General features: G+C 40.9%; 1 protein-coding gene across 1 annotated transcript; it reads left to right on the forward strand.

The window, feature by feature from the left end:
- Positions 1-2,540: 2,540 nt before the first annotated feature.
- Positions 2,541-10,945, forward strand: LOC150084329 (uncharacterized). Its single transcript, XM_090375175.1, has 3 exons — positions 2,541-2,780; positions 8,224-8,545; positions 10,716-10,945. The coding sequence occupies exons 1-3, from the start codon at positions 2,654-2,656 to the stop codon at positions 10,747-10,749; spliced, it is 483 nt and encodes a 160-aa protein (XP_090231301.1). The 5' UTR covers positions 2,541-2,653; the 3' UTR covers positions 10,750-10,945.
- The last annotated feature ends 4,497 nt before the right edge of the window (positions 10,946-15,442 follow it).

The following is a 15,442-nucleotide window of genomic DNA, read 5'->3' on the forward strand; positions in this document are numbered from 1 at the left end:
TATAAATGATTTATAAATAAATGATTTTTATTTAATATAATATGAAAATTAATATATATATATATATTAATTTTCATTCAGTTCTTTATTTTATTGTACTTTTTTGTTTTTGGACAGTGAAGCAAAAAAAAAAAAAAAAAAGCCTTTAGTTTCCTGGTACTTTATGGCTGATGTCATCCATGTATATCAGGTGGGTGAGGGTGTACAGGTTCTTTCTTCCTTCTTTGAGGTTATATCCATACTTGCTGCCGTTGAGCATGGTGGATAGCGAGTTGAGTGCAAGACAGAACCATAGTGGGCTCAGAGCATCTCCCTGAAAGGTTCCTCTTCTAATGGGGATTGGCCTGGTTGTTATGTTCTCGACCTTAATGGTGGTACTCCATTTCGCCATTGTTGCTCATAGGAAGTTTGTCAATATCAAATTAACCTTGTAGATCTTCAGGGTCTCTATTAGCCAGCTATGAAGTACAGAGTCGAAGGCCTTGCGGTAATCGATGTAGGCCGTGTATAGGTTGCAGTGCTTCTTGAATGCTTGCTCCATAACTGCAGCATCTATGGTTAATTGCTCCTTGCATTCTTTTCTCCTCCGCTTGCATCCTTTCTGCTGTTCGGCCATTATGTTCTGACTCTCTAAGTGGTCTGATATCTTCTTAGTTATGCAGCTGGTCAGGATCTTGTACATCGTTGGGAGACATGTGATTGGCCTGTATTTCGCCGGATTTCTTGTATCTTCAATGATATTAGGATGGAATTTGGTCTAGACAAATGCAAAACTCACGGATTGCACCAGGGAAAATTAGTCAACCGAAACTACCAGCTACTGACTGGCAAAGAGATGGACGCCATGGCAGTGGGAGAGACCTACAAATACTTGGGGATGGTGCAGGCTCAGCAGTTACAGCACAAGGAAATTAAGGCCTGCCTGACCGAAAAATACCATCAGAGACTCAGAAGCCTGCTGAAAGCAAAGCTGAACTGAGGGAACACAGTTAAAGCCATAAAACCTATGCAGCTCCAGTACTAACATACACATTCGGGCTCGACTAACATCGAGCTGGAGGATATCACGAGAAAGACAAGGACAATGACGACCAAGAGCCGCCAACACCACCCGAAATCTGCCGTGGAGAGACTGATAATTGCCCGGAAAGAAGGAGGAAGGGGCCTGACAGACTTCATTGAGCAACAGAAGACAGTGATAGTTAACCTGAAGGATTACTTCCAGAAACACACAGCAGCACTCCACCAGGACATAAGGAAGATAGACAAGCGGTATACCCCACTCGACCTAAGCGAGGAGTACTTCCTCAACCATTAGGTACAAATGAAGCTAGAAAGATAGGCAGAGAAGACACTACAATGATCTCCATCAAGATCACATAGATTAAATTGCTTCCAATACATGGCTCACGAGCAGGACGCTCTTTCCCGATACTGAAGGATTCATGCTCGCCATCCCAGACCAGGTAATAAACACCAGAAACTATAGAAAATACATTGCCAAGGAGCCCGGATTGTCCGATGACACATGTCGACGATGCCACCTGGCCTCAGAAACGATCACATCACCACGGGTTGCAAGGTACCCAGACTGAGTACACTCATAGACACGACCAGGTAGCCAGGATAATAGATCAGAAGCTACCAATGAAATACCAGCTCATCGAAGAAAGTGTGCCGTACTACAAGTACGAACCCCAGGCAGTACTAGAGACCCCCCAACCCACAAACTGTACTGGGACCGTGTCATAACAACTTATAGGACAATCCCGCACAATAGACCGGACATAACCCTTGTGGACAAGAAGGAAAAGGCTACCTATTTGATTGACATTGTGGTGCCCAACACTGGCAACCTGCAGAAAACCCATGGGGAAAAAATCAGGAAGTACACGAACCTAAGACAGGAGATCAAAAAGATGTGACATATGCAACAAGTAACGACCATCCCGATCATCATGTCAACCACAAGTATGGTGCCAATGACGCTACATAACTGCCTAGCAGCAATAGGTCTCCCAGCGAACACCTACAAGAAACTCCAGAAAGTCGCAATCGTGATCACCTGCAGGACAGTCAGAGAGTTTCTCAACCAACAGTAACACCAGACATAAGGATAACCACCCTGTGTACTTGGTAGCAATACTATTCACGAGGTGGAACACCCAATAAGGGAGAAATAATATAAGAGCAATAATAATAATAACAATAATGTTTTACAGTAGATAGGCATTGTGTATTTAGATATAATGGCTGTCTGAAAGCCTTAATATAAATGCTGTCTTCAAAGAATTGTATCATATTCCATGAAATTGGACGATTCCTAATTTCGAAGGATTTTTCATACGTAATGGTTGTCTCGAAAGCCATTAATTTAAATGGCACCTCCAAAGGATTATATTATATTCTATCAAAATAGGACAATTCACAATTTCCAAAAATTTTCCAGAAATATTATAGGGGGCGGTATAATACTAAATTAATCGTGTGATCTTTAATCTGTGTTTACTTTTAGACTTCTTTAGTTGATATATTGTTCAGTTGAAGGCGATATTTAGTAGAAAGTTGTTTTGGTAGTGACGAGAGGGAATCAGCTCGTGGTGTTGAAATAGCTCTTTAGGCTATCTATTTATGAGATTAGTGTATAATATCCATGATCAACGCGAATATGGACAAATCGTGCTTAATTTTAGTTATTTTTATTTTAGCAGTGATTCTTAAACCTTGTGCAGGTGAAAGCGAGCCTGATGTTGAACAAAGTACTACTGAGTCCACAGAAAGTAAGTGAAAATAAGATAGAATTATGATAATTCCATGGCAATTTTCATTTGTATGATGCAAACAAGATCATTCGAAAAAGGGATTTGAGAATTATGTAGAGAAATTTTACTTTAAATGTAGTTTAAATCAATGTTCTACGTAAGCTTGATTTCGGTGTAATTTATTTGTTTGTTTTTTAGTTCTAAGAGTTATAAGAAAATTTTATTATTTGAAATGAAAAAATAAGTAACGCCTGAGGCCCTCCCCCACACACAATCTTTCGATACATCCTGAACAATAACCAGAAATATAGACCACTTCCATCCAATTTCCGAAGTGTTCAATACCGTTGGACTTATGGAGGTGGTAAAGACCATGTAATGTTCATGTGGTTATTCAAGAGTGAACTGTACGTTTTCATTCTCCAAGAGTGGGGAATGCATATGTACAAAAAAAAAAAAAAAAAAAAAATCGGTGCTAGAATTTTCAGTAACTATTGGCTTTAATTGGACATTCCTATTTAATTCAATATACCTATTTGCAGTCAGTGCGTGAGCAACTTCAGGCTCAAAAATGCTGCTAATTTTTTTTTTTTTTTTTATAATTCAATTCTACAATTAAAGCAGTGCCATGCGAAGGAGCATTAGGGCGGCTTTCCACGAGTCACACTATCATGAAACTGGCCCCTCGATCCTATGACAGATTTCCTTCCACGTTGGAACTGTCCCAATAAATCAGTTTATCTTTCCCCCCCCCCCCTACTGCTAGAAACTTCATGAATGAAGTAATGAAATTATTGAAAACATTTCAGTCCGGTTAATCTAGAGAACGTAACTGCAATTCATATGGGGGGGGGATAGAATTATTCGACGTAGCAATTATTTTCAAAGTAACTGCTACGTCGTTAAATACAAATGCTCTCGTTTTTGGAACTTTTTAAACGACAAAGGATCCACGAACGACATGCACTGTGGTAAGCAACTAATTTTAATTCAAATTTTGTTCCGGTATTAGGTACAAGCAAGAAGTTGCTTGTTTTTCGCCAGCAGGCTGCATTCTATTTCCATCTCTTATAACAAGGGACATGATTAGGAGAAGGGTGAGAAGCGCAGGGGTACATTTTAAATGCAACATTATGTAGACATTGTTACATTATTGGTTGCTGTGTTTTATTATTCTGATGTAGAACGTTGGCAATGCTATCAGCATAATATTTTTTAGAGACAAACAGAAAATGAGCATTGAAAATTAGGCCTTACTCCAATATACGGTGCACTCTTGTAATTGGCAATCAGAACGGGGGAAAGCAGTGATTGACAGGTTGTGACCCCGCCCACTGATGCATCCCTCTTCGTTTCACGCGGACTCACGTGATATGACGTAACTGGAGCACTAAATGCGAAATTCGTTGCGTATTCTTTCTTTTGAATGCTGGTTTCTACTGTGTACGGTGCTCAGCTGCTTCTTGTCTCGTGGTCCTGAGTTTGTCGTTATCCCGTTCCATCCTGCAGGTAAACTGTTCCTTTTGCTTTTTGCTGCCGTCACATTTTCTTGGTTTTTTGTGTTTGTCTGTTTTGTGTTTTTTTTTTTTTTTTTTTTGCCTTTGTTTAGTCCCAATGGAGCGAGTGAGTGCGAGAATGTTGCATGGTTTGAAAAGGGACGGATGTGAGGCTGTGGTTGGAGTGTGAATTTGATTGCTTCTGTGTATAAGTGTTTTCAGTGTGGATGTGTGATGTGATTGGCCGAGCGAAAGGACATTAGGGATGGATTTGAGTGGGTGTGCAGAAAGAAAGGGGCCAATCCTCCTCACGTTCAAAGGTCTACGAAAGGGATCGTGGTTTTCTGAAAGTAAATTAAGAATGATTGAGGTCCTTCTCGCCCATTATTAGGCGGAGAAGGTACCGTGCGAATGTTTTGAGTGAGATGGGTGTAAGTCACACCATGGTGAGTGACTGGCGCAGTTTTTGTGAAAGGTGGCGAGGGTGTTGTGGTTGAAATTTATGAGAGCAAGTTTGCCAAGAGAAAGTATAATAGAGGAAAAAGAGTAAATGGGCTCTGTGTTTGGTGGGATTGAACGAGGCACATAACGGTGTTTTTTCAGGGTTGTTGAAAATAGGAGTAAAGAAGTCCTCCTTGACAACATTAAGACTTCCATTTTTCCCGGAACAACTATTGTTTCAGACTGCTGGAAGTCTTAAAATTGTCTGGAGGATGAAGGTTTTAAGCACATTTCAGTAAACGACTCGCTTCATTTTACCGACCCTGAAACTGGAGCAAACACCAACAGTATCGAGGGAACGTGGAGTGCCATTAAACGGCAACTGCCATCTAGAACAGTGGATGGTCAGTTCGACTCGTACCTCGAAGAATATATGTGGCGGCGTATGCACTCTGGCAGCGAAAATAGAACGATGGCTTTCCTGTAGGGGGGGGGGGGGGGTTCGGAAGATATACAAGCCTACAGGTCAGGACTGATGAGGTGAGTTTAGTTTAATTTATATTGATGTGTTAATTTCACGTATCATTAACCTAGTATTGTCCGTTTTTTCTTTTCAAAAAAAAAAAAACAATTCTATATTGCCGTTTTGTATTTATGCAAAGAGCAATTTTATTGTTCGTTGCACGTGTCAATTGACTTTCGTTTCTGTTTAGCAAAAATAGGTTGTTTTTACGCGACTTCCGGAAGGATTCAAGCAAAAACTAGTCGTTGGACGAAAAAAAAAAAATAATGGGAGTTATGTTTTTAATCGACTTTCATTTGTGTTTAGTGAAAAATGGTTAGGTTTTTACGCGACTTCCGATAGGATTCAAGCAAAAACCAGTCGGACGAAGAAAAAATATATATAATGGGAGTCACGTTTTTAATCGACTTTCATTTGTCTAATGAAAAATGGTTGTTTTTAGGTTACCTTTTTACTTAACTTCGGGAGTTATTTGCCGAAAATTGGTCGTTTACTGCGTCTCATTTTTTTTTTCTTTTGAAAAAATTATTTTTACGTATAATTATTTTGGTTGCTGCTCCGAAAAAATTGCTGTATTGTAGTTAATTTCGTTGTTTTTCAGCGCCGCCATACTGTTATGTCGCGTGACATTCGCTACATGCAGTTGTCGAGAAGAGGGGAAACGCAGTGAGTGGGCGGAGTTACGAACCATACATCACTGCTTTCCCCCATCTTCTCGACGTGATTTTCAAAGGGGCACCGTGTTCTGTAGCCTTACCAATAATATTGCCAGATGCGCAATACTATGAAGAAACTTGTAAAGGCTAGACTATCCAAATTATGGCTGCACCGCGTTGTGGGCATGGCAAATTCAAGACGGATTCAAGCAAAAGATGCATGGGTTTTACGACTCATTTTTGACTAGTGAAAAAGGTTACGTTAGTTTTTTCTTCCGGGTGAAGCGCAATATGAGACTAGCAATTTCTTCATCCATCTCTTGAATGGTACAACGTTAAGAATTCTCTTCATGGCATCCATACCTTCGTTGGGGTCGATAGCAACGACTGGATTCTGCTAAAGACGTTTAGTAATATACGTAATTCTAAAAGCATATGCATTAAATACCGCAGTAGATAATGAATCTGAACTTATGAAAATTAATAAGTGGTGTTAACACTAGTGTTAGCTGTTTTGACCACTGAGTTTTTAAAATACAAATGTTTCCTAAGTCAGTGCTTCTCAAACTGTGTTGAAGGACCAGTTCCTTTTATTTACAGTTCGCGACGAATTTTCAGTTCGTTGCGGACCTGTAACAAACAGTTCGCGGACCACATTTTGAGTAGCACTGCCTTAAGTGACACATTTTGCAGTGGAAAACAGAAAAAATGCTGTAAGACACTCTTTGCTGTTTAAAAGAAAAAAGTGGGGCGAGAATATCTATACAAAAAACGAGTAAAAGTACTAAGACTTTTTGCTGTAAGAAAGTCTGCCGTGGCGTCAAACTTTTTTAGTCTAATTTGTCAAAGAGCTGGTACTCTACTTCATTCATTAAATTAGAAAAGTTAGTTTTTTGAGAAAAGTAGAATTAACAGCTCTTTGCAAAATAAGACTGAAGACATTTCACGCCGCTGCAGACTCCCTTAACAGTAAAAAGTCTTACAGTACCTTTATCTCGTTTTCTAAATGGGTATTCTCTCTAGTTCTTTTTCGTCTATATAATATAACTTTCATTTGATAACAAAGCTTGTTCTTTACATTGTACTTGTTTCAAATAACGCAACGGTCAGCAATTCAAGTTTCAAACACGTTTGCACTGTAATTAATACTTATTTTACATCATAAGGTTATAATTTCTTTCACTGCGCCTAGGTTAAATGCGCAACGCGGCGGGAAAGACATAACGTTATGCTAAAAATGCATTAAGTTTAAATTCAGGATGGATAACCACCACGAATAAAAAGTTTGCATTTGATTATTCCTTTAAAGGAATCATCGCACACAACTTTGCATTTGATTATTCCTTTAAAGGAATCATCGCACACAACCTTTCATCACATGATGTAAGCTTAATAGCCAAGTGGTCAGGCAAAGGTGTATATAAGTACGTGCTATAAGTGAGTGGTGGGGGAGGGTTCAAATCAGGGACTGCTAAATACTGCTGCTTCTCGTATCTTATGAACTCTGGCCGTGTGGTCGTCCCAGAGTATAAACAGGGAAAAAAAAAATTATTACCCCCTGTGACAGTAATTTTGCCACGTGTCTCTTTATGGAGAAGTTAATGTTCGAATTTCGTCGGAGACGAGTAATTCTTAAATCCTTTCCACTCCCCCACGTTTTTTTAACGTCCAACCGTGTCAACCTCGCCCATGGCGACGGACTTGGCGTCATTGCACCTTCACCACTGTTTCCCTCGAGTTTTTTCGAGTCTTTCAACGTGCACATGCAAAACATATCCATAGTGCACAGCGCAAATATACGGCCTTGAATGTTAATGCACTGTATGAATAATAAATTTACCGCCAATGAAACAGTAGTCTGCAAAATATTTTTAGGAATCCCAATGTTTTTATTCGGTTTGATAAGATCTGGTTATGTTACTTATTGAGATAACCTAAGAGAATGTGACTAAAACCATAATGGTTCGGACCGAAACTGAAGCATGAAAACAGCATAAAAATGCGCAACTTCCCCAAACCGGCAAATCCACTAACTGGGAAATGCGTGTGGGGGGTTAAATTTAGTATGCCTCCGACTTTTCTTTCTTTCTCTCTCTCTGGTGGTTGCTGAGTAGATCACTTATCGTTTTATCGAGGCAACCTTAATTTTACTGAATTAGAAAAAAAGATAATTCGAAGATGTGTACCTTATTCATAACACTTTTTTTATCCAAAAAAATGCTAAATTTCGGTGCAAATTATTGACCTTCCTGGAAGAATGTTCTTTCCCCCACAGTCCTTCAATATTCAGATTTTAATCATTTTCTGCAAATAGCATTCGATCACACTGTATTCTATTCCACTAGAATCAACCGACATCAGATCCTCTCCCGTAACGTCATTACTGAACCTTCTGCCTATGATAACGAACTTCATAACCTCCAGATTCTATTCCCAGCCGGTTGTTCCAGTTAAAGATCCAGATGCATCAGTAGAACGAAAGAACAATCTTCTCGTTGGCGTCAGTAGCGTTGTGGACCAAATGATGATGGTGACCCAGTTGGCGGAGAATGTGCTGAGTACTGTCGCCGCAGTAGAAAGCTCTGGAAGAACTCCAAAAATGATTGGAGTTATACGAGCTGTAGCTTTTTTCTTGAAAAAAGTAGTAGCATTCCTTAGTGGATTCAGGTGAGTCCATTCTGTGTATTAATTAATAATAAATATTAAAGTAGTTTGAAACTAAGAACAGTTTTCAAGAAATTCTAATTATGTTACCCTAAGAGTTAGTGATTGCGCATTTCTGAGGGGTGGGGTGGGGGGAGTTGTTCGCCTAGAACTGTTTTATACAAATTTTCTTAAGTGCAGAGCGACAAAAAAGATGCCAAGTGTTTCTTGAAATAGAAAAGTAGAAATTTAAGTAATTAGTCTTATTTTGAACTGGAAGTGCTATTAGTTTCTTTTGTTGGGCGAGGGAGGGGTGTTAAACCGTTTAGACAACTTGTTGAAATAACCTCCACACCCTGTGTGCAGAACTCTATACGTTTCTTGAATAAATCTGCAAAATTTGGCCCAATTAGCTCACGTTTTTAAGCGTTTGTTCAGCTTGAGTGAAGAATCTGTTTTTCAGTTTTCTTGTATTAATTGCCCGCAATTAAACATTCTTCGACTTTGTACCTTAAATTTGAATATCTGGATCTAAATTTAGCGGCATGGTAGTTGTTGCAAGAAAGTGAAACAGAAGTGGCAAATTTTCTGTGTTAGTGGTCGTGTGACATCGTTATATGCGAGGGCGAATTTTCGAAATATGTCATCAGTTCCCCATGTAACGCTCAAAGTTAATGGTTGCCAGATGAATGCATTCTGCCACCTGGTAACACAAATTAAGTTTAACTGGTACTAAGAAGTTCCTCTTAGACGATGAAGTATGAGCATTACTGAAGTGGACACTAACGTGGTAGAAAAGGAACTACTTCCCCCACCCCCAAGCAAAATCTTGGATTCTGAATGTTTAGCTGGTGAGCCTCTTTAGTGTTCCATTGATTGCTTGCTCTTTGGGTCATTACGCTGCCCGACTCATTCTCAGTCAAAGAATGCATAAGAATTCGCATCAGTGTCTTCACACTGGTTAATCCGTTTCATTGCATATTCGAGAATATCCGTCTTGTACATATGCTCAGTGATCACTGATCCATGACCACCCCCATTCCTAAAGGACTATGCCGCATAGTTCGCAGTATAAAAAGCGAACAACTTCGTACTCTAGAGCAGTGGTAATTTGCATCTGGTCGTGCAAGTAAAAGCGATAAAGTAACAATTATGAGACGTAGTAAAAATATCAGTTCAAAAGGGCGCGATTTTGGAAGCTCGTGCGTCAGGTGGACCCGACAGAACTGTAAAGAATTACGTAAGGTGGATGTTACATAAGTACGGCTAAACTGCAGGTCACTGTGCGACAGTTGACATCGCAATACAATACGGGGAATGAAGGAATAGTATCTCAAATGCTGATGCACCGCAACTGAAACGTATGGGGTTCCACAGCAGACGACTCAAGATGCACCCTTTCCTCAACATTGACCATCGTCGGATGCGAATGCCAAGGTGTCACACCCTGGTTGGACACTGGACTAGAAACTAGTGTGCTTGTCAGATGAGTACAAATACCTGGTGCAACACTCCGACAAATTTCTTGTGTAGTGCAAGCAACAAGTCTATGGGCTCATCCTGCGTTATGCCACTATCCACGCATGTAGCGGTGGTTGTTTATTACGGGGGCATCTTTTGCTGGCAGGAATTGTATCCCTGGTGCGTATGGACCGACGTTTCACCGGTGAAGTGTACCGGAAGCTTTATACAGAATCAGACAAAAAAAAAATAACTTCAATTTCACCCATGCGGTCACTCCAAATGTTTGTCTAGTTCAGCCTTAAATTTATTTAAGCTATCAACTTCCACAACAACAGATGGAAGTCTGTTCCAGCAATCATCTACCTGTTGGCTAAAAGCAAACTTCCGCACATCTATTCTACAACTGTCTTTCCTCAATTTGAATATATCCCCTCCCTGAGGTTCTGAGCAAGCGGAAATATCCCGTCGGCATTGAGCCTGCCCAAACCATTCAAGGCCTTATACACCTCAAATCAGATCGTCTCCAGATGCTACAACTTGCAGAACTTGAGCCTTTCTTCATAAGGTTCCTGTATAAAAGCTTAAGAATATTTCTGTGCAAATTGAAATGTATGGTGGGAATACAAACGTAGATATCTTTAATTACAATGCCTGTCAATGAATGACATAGTAAGTTTAAAACTGCTTTAGACAAATCTTAATGATTATTTTATTATTTATTTTTTTTCAGCCAAGGACTGAGGAATATTCAAGTGGCCAGGTGATTCGGCAGTATATCAAGAAATGGCCGGGATTACTCCTTCATGACCGACTCGTCGATTGAAGTATAAACTGGTTTAGCTCAAAGCACACTAATACAACAGTCATTATACAAGATTTTAATAGCCTTTCCTGAATTTAGAGTAGACTGTTTTACAGTGTCACGAACGTTCTCCGAATATTTTATTTGAATCATGTATTTTATTAAGAATTTGTAGTATTTTGCTATTTAAATAAAATTTGAGACCACTTGAAGCAGCTTGTTTTTATCTACGTAAGAAATTCAGTAAGGTAGATGGAAGCATTGAAGACTTGTTTCTTTCCTGCAAAAAGTCATTGGTTTTGCTGATCGCACTATAGATAGTCTAGCTCAACTTCATTCATTTGAATGATCGCCCAGTGATTTAACGTATATCGAATTCAAAATCAATTGAATGGTTTTTATATTGAAGCGATCAGTTAAGTTTAATCTCTTTTTTTAAAATATTTATTTTTTTTAATCCATTATACTATTTTCCTCAAGAACGTATAATATTATTTAGAAACAGAAATTAACAGTATTTAGTAGTGCTATGAAATTCATAACAATTATCTTCAATCGCTGTCTTAAACACAGGATTGGCTTGTGGATTATTTTGAAACCGTTGTTTTTGAGATAACCCCAGGGATAAAAAGCACATAGATTTAAATCAGATGACATTTCGTCCAGGACTCTGAAACACTGCCTTTTCCCTAAAATTGATCCACAAACATCAACACACTCTGGTTTATTGGTCTATCACACCGAAGTGTTGTGGGTATCTTCTTTGAGCAGTACAATTCCCACTTTTGTCGCATTCTTTAACAATAAATTCTCACATTAGTGTCTTCACACTGGTTAATCCGTTTCATTGCGTATTCGAGGATCAATCTTACATGGTCAGTGCCAATGAATTATGACCACCCCATTCGTAATGGACTATGCTGCCTAGTTTTGCAGTATAAAAAGCCGAACAACCTACTGCGCTGGAGCAGTGGAGTCCGCGAAATGGTCCATGGCGTGATCCGTGGATGATTTGGTAAGCAGAGCGAGTGATGCAATCCTTCCATTTGGATCAACGTACCTATATGAGGTGACTTTCACTAAAACCACGTTTAGAAATAAACATCTTGGAACCAGACCTTCAGGTAGCTGCGTCCCAAAATATGAAACCAAGAGACACAGCAACAATGAAAAATATTAAAGCACATTTTTCATACTAAAAATGCTGTTGATTTCATTTATACTACTTTGTACTTACACCCATGAGCCGAAAAATTGACCAGCGAGTCGTTATGCAAATCGAAGCAACTGGAGGTGAACTACGGTGCGTGCGCGGGTCGGGACAAGGTATAAAAAAAACACCAGATACTGAGCTCCGTTAATCAGTTACTCTTGCTCTTCAGATGGGAAAAGCAGCGCACTTAAACGAGTTTGAAAAAGGCCAAATTGTAATGGCCGACGACTGGGTCAGAGCATATCCGAGACGGCACCGCTGGTGGGATGCTCACGGTTAGCCGTGGTTAGTATCTACCGAAAGTGGTCCCAGGAGGGGAAACCCGCAAACCGCCGGCGAGTCGGATGACTACGGCTCATCGATGCTCGATGTGTGAAGGCTCTCCCGGATGGTACGTGGCGACTGTAGCACGACTCGCCGGTAATTGGAATGCTGGTGAAGGGAGTAATGTGTTACAACACACAGTACATGGAACCCTGCTGAAAATGGGGCTGCGTAGCCGCTCAGTGTCCATGCTAACCACAGTTCACCAGCGACACTGCCTACAATGGGCACGCGAGCATCGAAACTGGACCATGAGTGATAAGGTCGTCTAGTCTCTTGAATGACATTTCCTGTTGCACATATGGACGGCCCGTCACGTGTGCGCAGTTTACCTGGGGAATTGATGGCGCCTGGATGCAGTGGGACGAAAACAAACCGGTGGCAGTAGTGTCATGCTTTGGGCAATGTTCTGCTGGGATACCTGGGTCCAGTCAACCATATGCCAGGCACTCTGACGTCTACACCTACCTGCTCCATAAAAGAAATACAAGAAACCGACAGGGCAAAAATCAAAACACAAAACCAGATCGCAGTGTGAAGTGAAGGAACAGGAGGAAGCATCCTCCCAACAAAAACCTACTGAGGAAGCAAACAACCTGGCTTTCCGCCTACGGACACCTCCCTCCCAGAGGGAAATGTTCTTGAGCAATTCCTAAAACAGAATACAGCTAGAAAACAAGCTAAAGGACCCTACAAATAGAATTACCATAACTCTGCGCGGTGAACTGGTCGGACTGTGGACCAAATTTGAAACGGTCCTAAATGTACACCTCAAATATAAAGTCAACGCCGTGAAACTTAATGCATACATGGAATGTAGGAGCGAACAAATTCTGCAGCGCGCCCCTACTTTCGCGGAAACGCTGAGGAACTTAGACCACCAACCAAGATCAAATGACAAAGAAGGAAAATCTACTACCAAAATCACACCTTGTACTTACGTCGGTGGCCTCTGATCCCGCTCAAACTAGTGAGCAAGTAAAACAGTTATAACCAACCTAACTACAGATCTAAAAAATTCGAAAATCAATAAGACAAGACTCACTGGTGTCATAACAGTGACTGAAACGCAAGAGGATGTGACAAATTCTGAATAGCCTGATTGCAGAGATCCCCAAAGAGAAAGGCCCATCCATTATCTTTAACGTTGATAAGGATCTAAATCCAGATAGTCACAAACGAGTTATATCATAGGAACCTACAAAAAATCCCAGAGGAAGCCCCTGAGGCTATCATCAGCCCAAACTACCAAATGAAATCGCGGGATGGAAGTTCTAACTGGGGCAACCACTGCTTCAAAGAAAGTGGATGCTGCCGCTTTGGCCACACTATACGTACTAGTACTCAGAGTCCACGGTGGCCATTGTACGCATAAAGGTCATGAATATAACTCCTATCCTCATAAATCAGATGATTCAATATGTGCCAACTGCAACCTACAAAATATGGGCCACGCTCACTCTGTCTGGAACAGCAACTGGTTCTATCTAATAGGAAAGAGTATTCAACAATTAAGAATAAACTATGGATATACGCCATAAACAAACAATATAACCCTGTTACAAAATAATGCCCAAAGCAGTTGCCGGCCAGAAAACTGAGGAAGAAAACATTGACATCCTCTTATTACAAGAACCATACACATTAGCCAAAACCGTCAAATGCAATTCTGCTTCGTACAAAATAGTTCAGTGTCATGGTGTGTGGCTGTGTTGATTTGCAAACCGGACTACACGGTCACTAAAATCTCTGCCATGCCCGGGGTTCCCATCAATCCTATGGGAAAATTCTATGTGGTCTCCTTGTACTGTACACCGGGCAAGGACATCCTCCCAGTAATAACCTACCTTCAAGAACTCACCATGGAACTTCCAAACGCTAGAATATTGATTGGTGCAGATGTCAATTGCCGCTCGCCTAGCTGGCACAGCACTGAAGACTGCAGAGCAACTAGAAACGGGCAACAGCTGGAAGTTTCTTGTAAACAGTCCATTCACTGCATTCAATTGCCTTAACAACCTCACGTTTTCCAACACACTGGGGGAATCCACAATAGATGTCACCCTGTCAACTCAGTTACTTGCTTTGTTTGTTATTTGGATTTTTAGAGCATTAGCAACTAAGGCCATATTGCTCCGGGATATGCGGTGGTCATTCCCTGACCTTTCCGTATTTGGTGGTGAAGGGCTCGAACCCCGGTCTAATCAAGAAGCGTGTGCTACGCACTGCTGCTCCTTCCCAACTGGCTACGGAGGCGCCATCAATCACTTGCAGAATGTTGTTTTTATAATGCTGAAGAACAGGACCTCCAGACCCAAAACCACCTTGATGATGCAGAGAAACACCAAACGTGCAGTTGCCGCTCTAATCACTAAGGCAGTTGAAGCCTGCATTCCTAGAAGGAAACCAATAGACAGAGTGGTCCCTTGGTTGTGCCGGGAACTACATGAGCTCTGACAGGAGGTAAATGCAAAAAGAGCTTCCAACGAGCACGACGGACATGGCCGGAACCTGAAGTAGAAGCTCTTAAGCAAGCATACAGGGAAAAACGGAACTAGTACACTGTGATGATCAGGCAGAAGGAACTCCCCTGGGAGCAACTGGTCTCCACCATGGGTAACGAGGAACCCTGGGGAGTGGTGTACAGAATCGTCACTAATCAACTCCCCATAACGGGGAACATCCTTTGTAAAAAGGATAGGTGGAACAGGACTAGGGTATGTCTGCCAGGGGCAAAGGTTGATGACGTTGTAGAGCGAATATCATCTTTTAAGGGCACAAAAGGTGATATAGTTGTACACGTTGGCACTAATGATATTAAGAGTAGGAGACCGGCGGAATTACTCAACAAGTACAGGTCACTGTTGAAAAAAAGCCGTGAAATAGGGTTGAATTTGAAAGTGTCTGCAATTCTGCCCAGACACGATAGGAGGGAGTACATGATGAGAGCCTTGTCGATCAATTCGGCCCTGGAAAGATTGTGCAAGGCTCAAGGGGTAGAATTTTTTCGGCCTGGACTGTACTTGTTAACAGGAGAGATTGCTTCTACAGGGATGGGATACATTTAAATAGAAAGAGTGCAAGAATATTTGCTGATGCTATCGAGGCAGTGTTAGGT

The sequence above is a fragment of the Mastigoproctus giganteus genome, chromosome 6, assembly GCF_048544385.1.
Source record: "Mastigoproctus giganteus isolate SK-2022 chromosome 6, ASM4854438v1, whole genome shotgun sequence".
NCBI lineage: Eukaryota > Metazoa > Arthropoda > Arachnida > Uropygi > Thelyphonidae > Mastigoproctus > Mastigoproctus giganteus.